The sequence below is a fragment of the Callorhinus ursinus genome, unplaced genomic scaffold (genome assembly GCF_003265705.2).
Source record: "Callorhinus ursinus isolate GAN/ISIS: 27379988/994484 unplaced genomic scaffold, GSC_fseal_2.0 scaffold25, whole genome shotgun sequence".
Lineage (NCBI taxonomy): Eukaryota > Metazoa > Chordata > Mammalia > Carnivora > Otariidae > Callorhinus > Callorhinus ursinus.
The window spans coordinates 19,496,782-19,514,596 of record NW_027397087.1 but is presented as its reverse complement, the minus strand read 5'-3'; the positions used below and the strand labels follow the sequence as shown (position 1 = coordinate 19,514,596).

The 17,815-nt window shown below is 36.4% G+C and overlaps 1 protein-coding gene across 3 annotated transcripts in view; it reads left to right on the top strand.

Annotated features, from left to right (window-relative positions):
- Positions 1-17,057, top strand: part of WDR72 (WD repeat domain 72) — a 223,193-nt gene extending 206,136 nt beyond the window's left edge. For all 3 annotated transcript variants that reach the window (XM_073877025.1, XM_073877026.1, XM_073877027.1), the window contains 2 exons: positions 9,208-9,312; positions 14,751-17,057. In XM_073877025.1, coding sequence (XP_073733126.1) covers positions 9,208-9,312; positions 14,751-14,806 — 161 coding nt within the window. In that variant the 3' untranslated portion in view covers positions 14,807-17,057. The remainder of the gene's footprint in view (positions 1-9,207; positions 9,313-14,750) is intronic.
- The last annotated feature ends 758 nt before the right edge of the window (positions 17,058-17,815 follow it).

Sequence of the window (17,815 nt, the reverse complement as noted above, 5' to 3'; positions counted from 1 at the left end):
TCAAGGTCCTTTCTATATTTTGAGCAACAATCACTTACAGATATCAGAACAAATACTGAGTGTTATGCAGTGACTCACCTTGAGGATTGGAGAAGGCATCTTTCGATGATTTATCCCCCAGCAAAATTAATATTTTGAAATGAGTGGCTACATTTTATATGCATGACCATAAGAAGCAATCAATGCCAACAGACCACCTATGCTTTCTCTGTCTGGTGTGAGTGCATGTGTGAGCGAGTGATGCTTGCTACCGATTATATTATAATACAGTGGTTAAGCACATTATTAGCATCCAAGCATATCTTCCATTCGATTTCAGTAAGTTCTCAAGTACACTAACATACCATTTGATGACATTCAAATAAAAATAAATCACCTTCAGAGTAACCAAGCCCTAATGATACAAAATGTGGTAACTTAGACCTTTTGTTCGTTGCATCCTTCTTAATGTTGACAAAGAACTAGAAAACTAAGGCGTAGTCTAGATAATTTGATTTCCTTATTTTCCATTTCCTATCTAGGAGATGAAAGAGGTCTGACACTTGATTAACCATCTGAGACAAACGTTTCCCCCTGAGATAGAGACGACAATCAGCTGGGAATTTGAGCCTGCCTGCCAACCATTCTCCCCATGCTGATGGTGTCATCTGAGGTTTGGCCTATGGAAGGCTTGCTGCTCTTATGAATTCCAATGGTCGGGCACTTTCACAGTTTCTCCTTCCGCTGATTCAAGAGGAAAATGTTTTTGCTATTTTTCCTTACGGATAACTGTAGACTTTGCTGTGGTTTAAATTGCCCCATGCTGGGAATCCTTATCTTAAGTTCATATATAAATCACGTTTATCTCTAGTCTCAGATGCTAGCCTGATGCTGTTTTGATTGAAGGGTCTCTTGTTTTCCTGACCTTCTAAATTTTCAAATGCAAGCTGCAAAGTCTACTCTAAATTTCCTCTTAGAATTCTCCCTTTATTGACGTTCTTCAATTTACCAATATGTAGGGATATATTTATTTTTGTCTTTGAAATCTATTCCTGCTTTCAACTTCTTGAACTTCTGAACAGTAAAATTAATGCATTTGTGTATTTACCATAGGATTTGGTCCTTATGAGAAATGCCAAATGACTTTTGCAGAACCTAAATGGCATGAAGAGTGTGAGAGTTAATTTCTATACATTCTTAGAACTCATCCATCACCTATACTTCCTTTTAGTGATGACAGAGTCCTTTCAGATAAGATGTTCCTGAATCTCTTTGTCTTGAATAATTATCTCTCTGGTTTAATATAGAAAGCTGGGATTGAGCTTGCTGATTTGACCAGTTTATTTCTTGTGCCAAATGAGACACAATAACATATAAAAAGTAAAATAAGTAATGTTTCCTTGAGTTATTTCCACTCTGAATTTATTCAGTAACATTCAAGGACCAAAGTTGAGCAAATTATTTTGATTTGATGTTTTAAAAAGTGCCTGCTCACCGGCTCACCACCTCTCTCCTGGGAACACCTCTCACCAAAGAAAGGGTTGCTCTCAAGTAGTACACAAAGAAATCCAAGCAAGACTATCACTGGTAACTCAAGATCTACCCTCTGGGGGACTGAGGAAATGCAACAGAAAGAGAAGAAAGAGTTGCATCATTACCTGTTATTCTCCTTTCCTTTCCCCCCCTTACCTTACACATTTCCTTTGTTGGACCCTCCCCAGCCTACCTCAAATCTGTGTCTGTAGTCTGTTTCAGTCTGAGAGTTTAGATCATTTGATTAGAGTTGGTTTTCATGTCAGCCTTGACTAAGACAAATGACTTCATGGGCCCCATTCTTACATACAAAAGGAATAGAAATAGTTGCCCTTTAAGAGATTTGACTTGAGGAAAATACAGTTCCACAGAACACCACACCTCTGCATTCATTTGGCAAATAATAATTGAGAACCTCATCTACGGCCCCAAGGCCAAGATGGAGCCAGTCCTCAGAGGAGTCTAGTGCATGTGAAGCCGAACCTTACCCAGACCGTCTCACATCCAGGCCAGGGCTCGTCCACTGCATCTGTACTTCTTGCAGTTATTATGTGGACCCAGTTAATTTAGTTTGGGATGATTTATCTCGCACCAGAGTTCATATTTGCCAAGCTGATTAATGAAGAGAGGGGTTGTTTAAAGAAATAAATTGCATAAATATGATTCTAAGAAGGATAAGATATAACTTATTTTTTAAAATATTTTGTTTTGAAGATGTGTTTTGCACCATCGGTAAACATTTGACAGGTGCTTTTCTATGCCAAGGAGTCAGTTTGTTCTCAGAAGTGGCCATGCTGTAGCCTCAGTCCTTTCTTGGTCATTTTCCATCGGGCTGCCTCACACGGGTGGCGCAGCTACCCAAGTATCCCTCTGAAGCTGCTCTGATGTTCTCTGTCCCTCAGTCAGACTGGATATTGCCACTCGTAGGGTAATACCGATCTGACTTAATTCACAAAGAGCTTCAGAAGTCCTCACTATTTCCAAGGCTAGTGTAGTAGCCACTTACTATCTTGGGACCCTGTTCAATGATATACCGAGTGGTTGGCTGGACTTGGATTTTTATCTGGAGGAATATTTGAGTCTCAGAGCCAGAAGATGTCAAGGAAGTTGTCCAATCCAACTCTCTCATTTTATTAATAAAATGACCTGAGTCCAGGAGAGTGAAATGACGTGCTCAAGGTCATGAAGTCACACTATTAGGACCAGAGGTGGAATTAAAAAGAACAGATATTCTGGGTCCTATTAATTGAGCTTTTGTCCAGTATAACATATTTCTCCCTGGGAACTCAGAAGTTCATCTCTTAATGAAATTGTTGATAGTTATTTTTGTTCCATTTAATACATATATTTGGGTGCTAAACAATGAGAAATTTTATTTTTCATTCAGAAATAAAGCAGATAGGGCCTCCTTCTTTAGGCAGACTCTGTTGACATTAACAATAGGTGGTGGGGTTGTTTGGGTATGTTTGAGCTGTAAACTCTAGACCTCACCTTAAGATTTTCCCCTTAAACTACAAGTGAAATTAATCTTTTTTTTAATTTTTAGGAATGCTTATTAGCAGTTTCACTCAGTCATTTCATAAGTACTCTGAGTACATGCCCTGTGCCTCACATTGGGTTAGAGATGTGCTCACTTGTTTATCAGCCTGACCAAAACAGCCCATTGCTCAAACATCCCGGATGACAGGGGAATTTCTATATCTGAGAGGAAATAAAGCATTGTCTAAAAAGATTCATTAAGGGGCACCTGGGTGGCTCAGTTGGTTAAGCCCCCGACTGTGGGTTTCGTCTCAGGACATGATCTCAGGGTCATGGGATCGAGCCCCGTGTCAGGCACTGTGCTGGGCATGGAGCCTGCTTAAGATTCTCTCTCTGCCCCTCCCCCCGCACTCTCTCTCTCTAGAATAAATAAACAAATCTTTTAAAAAATAAATAAATGTTTATAAAAAATTAAAAGATTCATTAATTATCTTTTTATCACTCACATTTTCCTTCCTCCAAATTAATTGGCTGGTCTAGCCATGTGTTTCACCTGTAGAAATTAGCAATAGACAGATTTTTCCCCCTTAGGCTAAATAGTCAACAATTTGATCCTTGTGTGTGTGTGTATATGTGTGTGTAATATACATATATCCCAAAATATTTAAATAAAACAACAACTTTAAATCTATACATCTAGGAAAGATACCAAAATAAAAGTTACCCTTCACAACGTTTTGGAAAATTGATTTCTTGACCAGTTGAAAATGTCATCTTTCAAGTAATTCATACTAGAAAATGTCATCCAGAAAATAGTATCCACGTCAGATTACAAATGCAGAAAGAGAGCAAAAAACACGTTGTCTAATGCTAACTCGTCTTGCTGAACTTGTCCATAAAACAGTTATTACTTAGTTATAAAGAAGCATTAGATATTTTATTTAATTCTGGGCATCTTTATATGATTTTTTTTCCCCTAGTTTCCAGTCCACACTGACACAAACTCAGCCTGAAGCCTGATGCAGGATGCAGCTATTACTATTCAAATATAATCAAGAGGTCCTATCACTTGATTATCTCAGTAGAGACTCTTGAAGTAGGGGTAATAAGTACATAGTTCTTTAGCTAGATATGTTTTCTTGATAAGACATCTGTCCTGAGAGAACCACTTTGTAAAGTGAATTTGGGGTCTATTCAAATGACATCCTCTTTATTTACAAATGTGGTGTTATCACTTCAAGTCTTTTCACTGACTTGTCTCCCTCTAATTTAAAATATACTGCAGTCTTTGGTGATCTGTGAGTATTGCATTAGTATTTACTTCTTGAATTTAATGTAGTTTTTCTTTCTTCTAAGCCTGTAGAAAGTTTTTTGTTTATTTGTTTGTTTGTTTGTTTGTTTAGCTGATTCATAGTGCTGCCTTAAGATTGAAAAGAGACCTAAATGATCAAGCGAGAAAGTGATCAACTCTTGGCCATAGTATTGAGCTAGTAGATTTGAACTCAGGTGTTTGACTTCTTCTCCACCGCTCATTCCACAAATCTGAGCCAGCTTTTAGTTTTCCCTGACTTCTGCAACCTGTACATTACTTTATGCCCTTGAATAAGATGTGATTAAGATTTTTGTCTGAGTTTTATCTGCTACTACAGTGGTTTATCCTATTCAAACCAACATTTCAAACTGTTATATCTTTTTATTAATGGTTTTCTATAAATATCCCCAATACTTCCAAAAAGTCCATACATGTGATGGATGGGATCTGTTTTTAAATCATTCATAAGTCATTGTATTGAAAACATTATTTGTAGTGCAGATTTTATTTACACTGTAAATGACATGGATCTTTAACAAGGGCTCTATTTAGTCTACAGAACTGGCTTACTTGGAAGAACTAGCTGCTGTTTGTGGAGGTGAATGGACATTTTTCAGTGGTTATTCTCTTTTTGGGGTCAGGGGGAATAGTTCTTGGAATTGTTTGTTGCCTAAGCCTAGCCACTTTTAAAACCTAATACCATCTTTCTGCAAATGATGACAAAGGGAAGGTGGGAATTTTTAGAGGTTAACTGAAACCAAATTAGAGAATAGATGGAGATGAAGGAGCGTAACCACTGATGACCCTGTTATCACATTGTCCTACAGTAGGTCTTTCTATAGTGTCTTTGTCATGCAATCCTCTGGGTTTCTTCTGCCGTTGAACTATTCATTTCTTTAGGATCTAGAATTATAGTCATAGTTAAACACAGCATAGTTGAACACATCCATACAAAGTACATGGACTTTTCTATTTAGCTATTAAAGATATTACAAAGATATTTAGAACATTGGCCCTTCAGTTGTCAATATTTTAAGGTGTGTGATGAGTAAATGGAATAGCCTTACATCTTTCGGTGGTAGAACTGTCAAAAAGAGTGTGTCTTTTTTGCTCCTCATCCCCCAAATGTGGACTATTTCAGAATCCATTACAGATGAAATAAACAGTTGATTTTAAGTTAAGGATGAACCTAACAATCATTTGCACTATACTGATGTCAGAAGTTATCTCTCTGCCAAGCTTTAAAATGCATCTTCAAAAACTACTGAAAATATCCAAGAACTTTAGTGATGAGCTACAAATGGACTTTGGTATCGATAAATAAAAGTCAATATGTATAGTGAAAGGACAACTTACTGTGATAAATGGGCCCACCATCAGTAAAGATCAAATTATTGACTATTTAGGGCAAGGAAAAACCTGTCTATAGCTAACTTCTACAGGTGAGAAGAATTAGCCACAACAGCAATTTAGGAAAAGCTCAAAGAGACACGTTAGGAGAATTCATTAAAAATGCATACAAAAGTAGGCAGCAACATTCTGTTAAATACATGTGTGGCACTAGGCTAATGTACTTTTTTTTTTACCATGCCTGGGTTTACACCTTTTTTCTTTTGCCTTGAATGAGCTCCCTTTGGGCTACCCATATACCTTTTCAAGGAGATCTAATTCAAAATTCACTTCCCAATCCCCCTACTACAGGAGAATTACTTCTGCATTCCTAAAAACTATGTCATTCTTGGAATATTGTCTCTAGTGTTCCTACTACTTTGCATTGTACCTCGACTAGATCACAAGTTGTATGAGGGCACATTAAAAGTGCCTTTAATTTTTTTACCCCTTGCATAGTCTATCACAGACCTCTACCCAGAATAAACACTAGATCAGTATTTGTTGATTTCATTATTTTTTGAAAGATTCATTATTGTCGGAGTTTAATGATGAAACATCACAGAAAACACCCAAAAGAACAACAGCAAAGATTAGCTTATCAAAAAAAAAAAAAAAAGTGGAGTGGCAATGATTAACCTCTCCAATGTCGGCTGGTCCCAATTGACAGAAGGTAGGTATTTCTTCTGTAGTAAATTTAACCGAATACTCTATAAATTAGCCAGTAAAAATGAGAAATCTTGTACCCTCTCAAATTTGGAAGTTAAAATGCAATTAAGCAAAATATCTGAAGGCTAACCCTTTCTACTCTCCTACCCCCCCACAAATGACACCCTCCAAAATCCGAGGTAGATACAGAAAGAGCGGCATGGTACCTACTAGTGTGAGTCTAATGAAGATCGTGCAGCTACAACTACACCTAGCTTTCTCACTTTTTTGAGAGGCTTGGGCTGTCAGTTCATGCTGGGACCACTTTTTTTGCCACTGGAAATTGTTACAGGCATTTACTTTGTTGTTTTAATACCATGCTGTCTTCCTTCTTGAGGGCTCTACATCTAGAACAGAGTCTTGCTGGAAGAATAAGTAAATGAATGAGGGGATGAGAGTTTTAAAAGAACAGTATATGGGACAAGTGCAATGCATTTGCCCAAATAAACACAGGTGTTAACTCACTGGCTGTTAATAATAGATTCAGCTGTATGATTCATTCCCTATGATAAATATCAATGTAAATATTTCAGAAAATTAATAAGATATATAGAAATAAAAACATTATTAAGACAGTCCAGTAAATCTTGACCAGTGTCTGCAACTTTGGTGCATTTAATTATCCACTTCAACGTGTTACAAAAATCAGTGGATTCCAAAATAATCTGTAAGTATGATCTAAACTGAGGAAAATTAAATTAAATGCAGCTACACCAATAACTACTTAGGCTATATGTGTCTCTCCTCCAAATTACAGACTAACCTGCACCACCATTTTACAAATAGGCACCCTTTGTACTCTCAAGTGGGCCTAATCAAGAACTGATTGGATTTAGTTGAAGATAATTCAAAGCACATACCCTCTCAGATCAGGAGGACATCTAGCATGATCCGTCTGCTTCACTCACTCGTTCACTCATTCATTCCACAAGTCTTTTAAAGGATACCTCTTATGGCCCAGGGCAGACAGAGAGGTACATAAAACAGATGGTACCTACTTCCTTTTTTTTTTTTTTGGAAAATTTAAATGCCAGAATTTCATACATTTTCCCCATGTTTTGTTCTCAGATAAAAGGTTTCAGAGAAGTGAATTCAAACTCTATGCACACACTTTAAGAGAACAGAGGAGAACTACCTGTGTTCTGAGAGGACTGGTGAAACTTATGAGAATATTTGGACCGAAATTATGTTCCTAGTCTCCTTTAAAGTGTGTATATTGTGGGGTTCAGGTTATGATCACCAAAGCTATGTACACTCTGTGGAAATAAGATGAGGAATGTGAGAGGCGTGGGCTCTGCTCATGCTGCTTTGGACCTTGGGAGGCGTTCCTTTGTGTCACTTACCGAGTATGTGTGTGAAGTGACACAGCCTCCAGACTTTGCTCCATCATTTCTTTTTTTTAATTTTTTCTTTAAATTTTTTTGTTGTTATGTTAATCACCATACATTACATCATTAGTTTTTGATGTAGTGCTCCATAATTCATCGTTTGTGCATAACACCTACATGCCCTCCTTAATACCCATCACCAGGCTAACCCATCCCCCATCCCCCTCCCCTCTAGAACCCTCAGTTTGTTTCTCAGAGTCCCATCCTCTCTCATGGTTCAGTTCCCCCTCCGATTTCCCCCCCCTTCATTCTTCCCCTCCTGCTATCTTCTTTTTTTTGTTTGTTTGTTTTTTTTAATGGAGGTTTAGGAACAGTGGCCAGACCTACTCCCCTGTGCCAACAAACATATCATTTCATGTATGGCTTATATATTTTCTTGCTTGCATTTATGGCCTGTAAATAATATGTTGTGTGTGTTATCAAGACCTGAAGAGACAGTAGTGTTTACTGCAGCAATTTTCAATAGATAAAATTAGCAGTAGTCAATAATATACATATTTATGTAGTTTGGCTTCATACAAGTAAGTATGACATAATTTATATTATTGTGGTCTTGCTTTGTTTTGTTATTCACTGACTTTTTTTCATGAAGACAATGTCCACTTTTCCCCACAAGTGATTCCTTGAATGAATAGAATATGGAAATATGTTACTTACAGAGATAATTGAGACCAAGTATTACAAGTTGTGCAAAAATGTGGAAACTTGAGTCTGTTTCTCTAACAGAGCTAGAGGTGTTATGTGTTTATAGAAAGTTTTAGATTTCTGTGCTCATTCCCATTTCTGTTCATAATTCATACTCAGAACATGATGACAGATTGTCTGAAGTCACCATTCAAAACATTGGCCCTACTTATTAATCATTTGCCAACTATTCTGTACTTTAAATTTTATTTACATAGGGCTTTTATTTATTTATTTATTTATTTATTTTTGGTGTTTGGAGTTTCTCATTTGATGAAGGAGAAACAAAATTTATAGAAAGTGTTCATCAGCTGTGATTTGTGTGACAAGATGAACCACAGCACCCATGCAGAGCTGCTCTTTTTAACTGACCAGCCCCATGTTCTTTGTCTGTGTCCCATGGCTGTTAATTGATGATATTGTTTAAGATTTATGCATTAAAAATATGATTTCTACTTTGGAGGGATCACTTTGTTACTTTGTAGCTTTTAAGCTGACGCCATGAACTTATTTTTCTTGTAAGATAAAGTCTCATCTATAGATTTTTCAACTAATTATATGTCTGCCAATACATACTTAGAGGATACATTTTATTTCAATTTATTATTTGTGTTTACATAGTGTGTCCCTGGAAATATCTGTGGAACTGAAAGGAAATGTTTTAATGTTGTTTATTACTACTTTTTCATCGCTCTCTCTCTTTTCTCTCTCTCTCTCTCTCTCTCTTTTTAATAGCTCCAGTCAGTCTGGTCAAGCATGACAGCAACTCAAACTCGGCAAACTTCCAAGACACTGAGGACATGCCTGACAGATGCGTCTTGGAAGAGTCTGAGAGTCCAGGTGAAAGCCACTTAAAAATAGTCAAGTATAAAATGATAAATTTGACACAGCTTTGGGGTCCTTGGAAGGGGGTCGCGGGGAGGACATTGTAATGCTGTTTTCTCTTAGCAGCTGCGCTATCAAATTAATGGTCACCTCCAGGGGTCACAGTGTGGAGCTGTTACCTTTGCCTCTTTCATCAAGTATTCAGTTGGAGGAAGTACAAAGGCTTTATGACTGAGAAGGGAAGCTGACACTATTAGTTCATTATCATCAATTTTAGGCTAAACTGGTTAATAGAGGCCGAGATTGAAAACTGGAGAAATGGCAGCATTTTAAATATTTCAAATAATGGGATTGAGCGGAAGTGGAAAGTTAGACACAGACTGCCATCATTACAGTCTATTCACCTTTCTAAATACAACCAGCTCTCTAACAGGGACTAAAGGATTTTAGCATAACAGTAATGGACTCATGGATACATCAACTACTGAGAACAAACAGAACAAAAGAAAGTGATAACCCTTCCTCATGCCATAAACTTTACCCACATCCCAAGTTACTTAGGTTTGTGTTTTCTTCGTAGAGAGAATAGACAGAAATGTAGCAGAAGGATAGAGCCAGAAACACTTAAGCATGGATTTTTGTTTCTGTTTTTGTCTTGTTTCAAAACATGCCTAGTCTTTAACAACTAATTAATCAAAAGAGAAAAAAAATCCTGTGAAAGTTGAATGACATGTCCGGATCACTACAAAGCCATAAGGTGCTAGAAGTTTCCTTATTACCATGAGTGAAAGAGTTAATTCTCTTCTCCCAAGGAACGCTTTCCTTTCCTGTTTTCTCTGGCTGCTGTGTGCCCTCGACCCTCTTGCATCTTTGTGTGCTGATCCTTGTATCAGATTTTTGATTCATCCTCTCTGTGGCCTGTCAGCTTAGTTAAGAGATTTCCAAATCTTGTAGGCTTCGCTGACAGGGGGCAGCTGCAAACAGTCCCCTGATCCTTCCCCGAGGAGAGCTACTGAGATTTAATTTTCAGTGAAAGGTGCAGCCTGCAATCTATGTCAGGTCCCCTATGTCATCTCGGAACCCCAATAGGCCCGGTGGCGATGGCATTGTATTTCAGTTCCCTCCAGTACGCCAAGATTCCTCAAAAGACGTACTGCTGCCGTGTGTCTCTTCTCAACCACACTTCTGCTTTGGCATCCCATGGAACTGAGAAATGGCATCTTTCTCGCCGACAGAAATTTTTAATCAGAACGTGAACCCCACCTCCTGCCATAATATCTAAGAAACAAATGTAGGTTAGTCCCACTCCAAAAGGGAGAGGGTGCCGGTAGCATTAAATGCCCATCAAAGTGTTTTAAAACTGCTTTTAGTTTTGACAAAAATTACCTACTTTTGACTAGATTTTTAAACTGTCTTCATAAACAGTTTCCTATCAACCCGAGGCAGTTAAATCCCTGAGTCAAGTTTTCACCTAAGTGTTCATTGTTTTTGGCAAGAAAAGATAGGCTTTATGTCATCTCAAAAGTAGAATACATTTCAGGCATCCCTCAATGAGTGGAATTGTAGTAAAATTCAAATATTCCATAGTTTATCTGATTGATATAAACAAAAGGGTATTATCAAAATGAAGATTAATTAGAAAAGATAGGTACTGATAAAGAATCTTAACTTAAAAAGTGAGTACTGTTCTGTACATCAGACATCATTAAACTGGTAATAAAGAATGAATTACTCTGGCTTTTTCCTCTGTCCATTCCTGCATTTTAAGACATCTTGCCTTATAGGCCTAGAAACCTCTGGAGAGTTCACTACTGGTCTCACTGCCTTCCACTGAGAATTTGTGGCTTGGTTGTCATGGAGACATCGTATTTCTCCAAGAATTGCTCATATTGATCCGTGGCCAGGCGTAAATGGCCAAGCGAGTGTGAGGAATAAAGGGGGCTGGGCAGTCCTATAAAATGACCAGGGCTTGTGGGTTGGAAATAAGCTCATAGCAAACACTTAGGTAAAAAGAAAGAAGCAGTTTTATTTTGTTTCAGGATTTCTTTCTGCACTTTGGGCCATTGTCTTCTTTCACTATGAACTCAAAGAAACTTGTTAGTCACTTGTCATGTCAGATCTTTGGTGCTTGTCCTGACACAGCTGTCAGCCTTCCAGCTCTGTGCAGTTCAGGGACACACAACAAAGAGGCAATGACATGAATTATTTATTGCTCCTTGTGTGGATAAAATTCTGTGATAAGAAATTAAGACACTTCTGACAGAGGTGCTTGTTTAGTAAGAAAGATTTTGATGAGAGAGTGCATTTCCTTGAAGTATGAGCATTTGAGGGGGAAAATTCTTAAAACTGAACCCGAAGGAAGGTTTGTGAAATTGGTGGCGTAAAGGGACTTTCTTGAACCATGAAAATATGACTGTCCACATCTCAGTGTCCAAAAATGAACTAAAAAAATACCAAGCCGTTCAAAGGGAGAGGCTCCAAAACTATAAATGTTACTTTGGTGGTTGAGTTACCTCTGTTTACCACGTATGAGTGGGGTTCCACACATTAACCACCTTCGTTAAAAGAGAAGGCAAATTTGGGGGTTTTAAGGGATAAGCTTTGGGAAGATGTCGTCAGACCAATAGAGGTGCTTCAGTAGCTGAGCTTCTAATTGCATTGGTATATCTGTTATTCCTTATATGGACAGGAGTGCATCTAAACCTGAACTCATCATTCTTACCATTTTTACCTGGCATATTATTGTTCACTTAAAAGTCCTTTTAATATTTTCATGTATGCGCAAAATCCCCCCGTTACAAAGTTGAATGTGGTCAGTCTCCTAGCTTTAATGGTTATTGACCTTACATGGTTTTATCTATGCAACTCTAAATGACCAAAAAATTTATTACATCATTTTTAATGAACAAACCAGTTGTTCAAACGGCATATAGAAAATGAAAGCAAAAAATCATTTTTCCATCCAAGCACAGTTCAAGAATATTGCCTCATATATTGTTCTTTCCAAATGAAATCTTTTCTTTGCAAATCCCCTGAACATCATTTTCCTTTGCCTTTAGAGCTTCATATCGCTGATACCAATTCCTTTGCATATGCAGAGAACAAAGGGATACTGAAGCACAGAAAACTATAGTAGTTTACTTTTTTAAAGGGGAAGTTAAAGTTTTCTAAACATTGATGCAACATTTGAAAATGTCTAATAAAATCAAAATTTTAAGTTTATATAAAAAATAAGATTGACTTTATGCATTATCTTGGAAGGCAAAGGGTTTTGAACTCAATCTGCAGATTGTTTATTTTTTCATTGACATCACTGCTTCTCCAGCACTGAATTGACGAGGCTGACCCATTTGTAAATGGGCCGGAATGTGCATATAGGTCACAATTTAGAGGACTGGTAGAGTGGTTGTTCACCTGGTCTCTAGAGCACTCTACCTATTCCTTATGCCATTGTGATCTCTTTCTTTGGTTCAAGCTGTATACCCAGGTGAGTGCCTGCAGTCCATTAAGGTTGGCAAAGCAACTTTAGACCAGAGCATTCTTGTCACTCTGACCCTGCTAGTGAACCTGGAGGTCTTGTCTGATAGGTTAAGTTCTCCCTTAGCAGTGTCTTTTCCCTGGAATAATTCATTAGCAAAGAGTTTTGACTCACAGGTGAATCCCAGATTGAAGTTTCTGGCTTACACTCTGTGAAGTCTACTGGCTTCTTCACTGGCATTTATACATTCCCAAAACCTGTGGGAATAACTTTGATGTCTAGTAATAGAAGCACCGAGACAACATTGTGAACTTACAGCTCCCTTTTTTTCAGATTTTAGGGCCATTAGGCTTTCTTTCTTTGGCTCTTTAAAGCCTCATCACTTCTGAATCTGAAAGATGCTATCACAAAAATAGTTTAGTGCAGTCTCTTGCTGGTTAACTTCTTGTTAACTGCTTCATGCATAGTGATTAAAGCTCAGTTCCTATTCTCCTGAATATCATAAAAAGTGTTCCTTGCCCCCATCTTTGCACTCATGATGATAAAAAATTTAGTGTGACATTCACAATTTTTATCCAAGTGTTAATGAGAGACCTTGAGCTTTTATCACCTTACTGTCTTGGAAAACTAAGAATTTTACTTCCTAGTGCACTAGGGACAGTGCACTTAAACATAGCTTCAGCTGAAAATAGTAGTGACAAGAGAGAGCTTGAAAGTACCAAAAAAAAGGCATTCACATCAGCGTTTTCACATCATTCTGAAGTAGTTTATAATCAGTATGCATTCTGCCATTAATAGAACATTTTAGTGGTTTTTATATAGCACATTATGTGTATAGATCTATATACATCATTGTCAATCAATATTGCATTTGCATGAATCTGATGAACAAAACTAGATTTCTCACAGTTTCCAGGGGATGTACTACATTGTGAAAAGCCAAGGCGAAGGGTTTTTTTTTTTCCTTTTACTATTCTAGCTCATGAATCAACAGCAAAAATCAGGTAACAGAAAGTAGGACAGATTTAGGACTGGAGTGTTGGAGATGGCTGATGATGATGCATGAAGCAGAAAAAATGTGGAATGTGTGAGCAGCCCATCAATCATAGCTATCGAGAACACACTTCTTAGGGTTAGTGCTAAAAAAAATGTTCTAGAAGGAGTAAGAACAATTTCTGTAGTAAAAACACATAAACCCTTTCTTCTAGTTGTGTTGAACAATATCAACATTCTTAAAAAGTTGCCCAAATGGAAAAATGTAAGCATCAACCTAATAATTTTTAAAACATGTAAAATTCTAGGCTTATACACACACATATATATTTAAATAAAACAAATAACTAGCTTTTTGAGTCTTTGCCAGTAGGAGGGGGAGTTACTACGCATGATCATGTCATTAATATAAATGTATTTAGAAATAGCTTACTAAGGCACAGTGCTCCAATATGTTTCCTAGTCAAAGTAATTTAGATCAAGTGATACTTTTTAGCCTACATTAATAATCATCCAAGTAGTCTGAGAAATAAATGCTTTTTTGATTCTATAATTCAAACCATTTTTCAACTAACATTTATAACCTTTGATCCTAAAATTGCGGTTGTGGGTTTCTCCCTAGAGCAACAGAGATAATTTGAAATTTATTAATTTTGGGCCCAAATCATCTTGTTGAAAACTTTCATCTTTGTTGACAATTAAAAGAAAAAACAACCTATATTAATAATGTGTGCAATTAAAATATATTTATCTGACGCCTAGCTTATAAGAATATTTTTTATTATCTTAACATACTGTATTTCAGGATAGAAAAGAGATAAGAAATTATAGGTAAATCTGCCCTTCCTTCATTTATTTTCTCATTCCTTTCTTCCTTTCATTCTTCCATCTCTTTTTCCATTCCTCTCTCACTTTCTTCCTCCTTCCCTCTTTCTTTCTTCTTTATTTCACGATATAACCTGATAATCTGTTTCCTTTCTAGGTAAGCCAAGGCATCATTCGTGGATAGCGAAGGTGTGCTCCTGCAAGCTATGCTAAATGGAATCTTATCTATAGGAATTGGATTTGGACAAATGATGAAACCTAAGCATGCCATTTGTTTATTGTTGTATAAAAACTATGCTGTTATTGGTCAAGTTTTTAGGTTGTAAGTAGATTTGCTAATACTTTGGGAAGAGTGTATTGAAAATGTAATTACTGATTGAAAATATCTGAATTGATCTAATTTTAGAAAGTCATTGTTGAAATCATTCTATATTCCTGATTCTTACTTTCCTTTGAAGTTTACAACAAGGAATGCCAGTCTGCAGACATAAATTTAACAGTTTTAGATTTTCTTCCATCTTTTCAGTTGCTGGAAACATTAAAACCACATTGCTATTAAATGTGTAACATACAATACTTCCCCAAATTTAATACTGCTTCATCTAATCTAAAACTTTACCAGATTTATTCGATTTGTTAGGTTAGGACATTTTGTTTTAGTATATGCTTTAATATGGGTCAGTCACCCTGCAGTAAATCTCATCAAGGCATGAAATGTTGTCAACAAATAGCCAGTTCCATTTAGTCATCAATTAGCCCAAATAAGTGACAGACAGTATAACAGGGACCAATCTTGTGTGGTCAGGTTCATTTGGACTTCTAATGACATAGAAGCTTATGTCTTTAGCCAAACATTGATCTTGTTGGCCATATAGATGTGAACTATATATCTACTTACAGCACATTGCAGTTGATCCATATTAGGTATAAACTCTTGTAGTTCTTTTCCCAGAAAGAAGTGTGACTAGCAAGAATTATTAAAATATGCAAAGCAATATAAATAGGACAAAGTGCTCATCTATTAAACCCCTTAGTGATCTATTGGTTGTGACTTATATTGCATAATTCCTGGATTTATAGAAAATCATCAAAAAGATTAGTGTGCATATGAATACAAATATTGCCTAATCCATAAAAAATGGAAATAAAATGTTAAATATATGATCTATCATCTATCTATCTATCTATCTATCTGATAGGGAAGTTCCAGTCACTTCAGTTTAACAAACATATTTGAGACAGTAGCATCAGGTGCTATGCTGGGATGCAATGGGGAGATTAGAGAACTATACATTGGAATAGCATGGTCTCCACCTTTAAGGAACTTATAATGACTCACCTGGATGAATATACCAGAACATAGACACCTAATGAGTGTGACTCCTTTAAAGCAGACATGAATCTGTGTTCTTTTTTTCCCCCTAAAATATGTCATTGCTTGAAATTACTCTACTTCACAGAGTAAAATATTGTCAATATGAATAATCATGGAAAATTATCATCTTTTGAAAATCATCATATATACCGCCCCCCCCCCGCACATACACACACATTGGAAATAGTTCAAAGCTACTTGGAACAAGTTTCAAAATAAAGGTAGCAAGGAAAACATTGTCTTACGTGCTATGTATAGGTTCTAAGGGCCATTACAAGAAGGAATACCAAGAACATTTTTGAAGATGGCAATATCAAATATGTATATATTCTCTTAAGTGGGCAATTTTAATAGTTAAAACTTACTTGGATGCTCAAGTTCTGGTATATTTATTAAGAATAAGCTTCTTTGTTTTTATAGCTTGGCTCTATTATTCCCTTTTCAGTGAAAATTAAAAATAAGTTTAAACAGTTGCCATATTCAGCATTTCCCAGGTCTAAGGAAACCAATATTGAATCCTTGATAAATATTTTATGATATCACCAGATATAGGAAATTAGAACTGGCATAACCATGACATTACTAAATGAGATCTTTTAAGATTTTTTTTTTGGCATCACATTGTGCAGTTGCTAAAATTTAATAATTCATATTAAATGACTAATTATAATCTTTTATCAATATGAATTCTGGAGGCCAACACCATTAGCTGTTAAAATTTTTAATTTGTAAAAATTAGAGTTTTGGAGAAAGACATTTAAATAATGTTCTCAAATATCCATGTGCAAATGTAGACAAATCCACTAGTCTGTTTAAAAATGATTTCTTTATATTATGTTCAGCATGTTTCAGCAATGTCTCTTGCAAGGAGAGCTTAAATAGCAAGTTGCCACCCAATTACCTGGATCAACCACATGGTGACCCTAACCTCTTGGTACCACAGCTAAAAACCCAAAACTGATGGCTTCTTGAATAGGTATTTATCCTTTCTTGGCCTAGCCTTAGGTAACAACTGGAGCAGTTATATTAGCAAGCAACTCATTTGTTTGTATCCAGAGTCTTTCTTGTTGTGGTAATAAATAACTCATTTTAAAAATCGTCTTGTGTTCCTTTTCTGGCATTAATTTTGGTGATGTTTATGATTATCTAGTTCCCTCCAAGGAATATCATATTTTCAAATTTGCAAGTGGGGATTCTATTACTCACTGTGGAGTTATATACTGGCTGTATTGCTGAGGAAAGACTCCAAAAAATAATGTAAGTTTAAGGACCAAGGTCTCGCCACCCTGTGTTCAGATAGTGCATCTAAAGCTCCCTCCCAGGGCTCGGGCAAAGAAAGATGCTCCACAAGATGGTTTATGGAAAGCAATCTGAACTGTAAAGCACTTCAAATATAAGGTAAAATTTATTATATTATAAATACACAATTAGAGAGGTGGCCTCAGGCCTGAAACTTTCTGTTGCTATTTTAGAAACTAAGTTAAGGCTACTTTGAATATGTCACCATTAGAAAAATGATAGGAAAACATTTTGCTGAATATTAACATTCTATCTCTAGATGGTAGTCTTTGGGTGATTTTCATTTCCTTCCTTGCACGTTTCCCTCCAACGTTCTGTATTTTTTAAAAAATTATAATTATTCAGGTGAACATTTTAGAAAAGATAGTGTTTCTCTTCAATCTTTAGAGGGCACATTATAATAATTGAATTTTTAAGAATTCATTTTTATGCCATGTGTTTAAAATGAAGACTCAGAATACATTAATTCCAATTGATTCTGAAGTCTTATTTCCACAGAATGGGCTTATTCATGTAATTTTTAAAATTTTATATTGCACACATTTTGA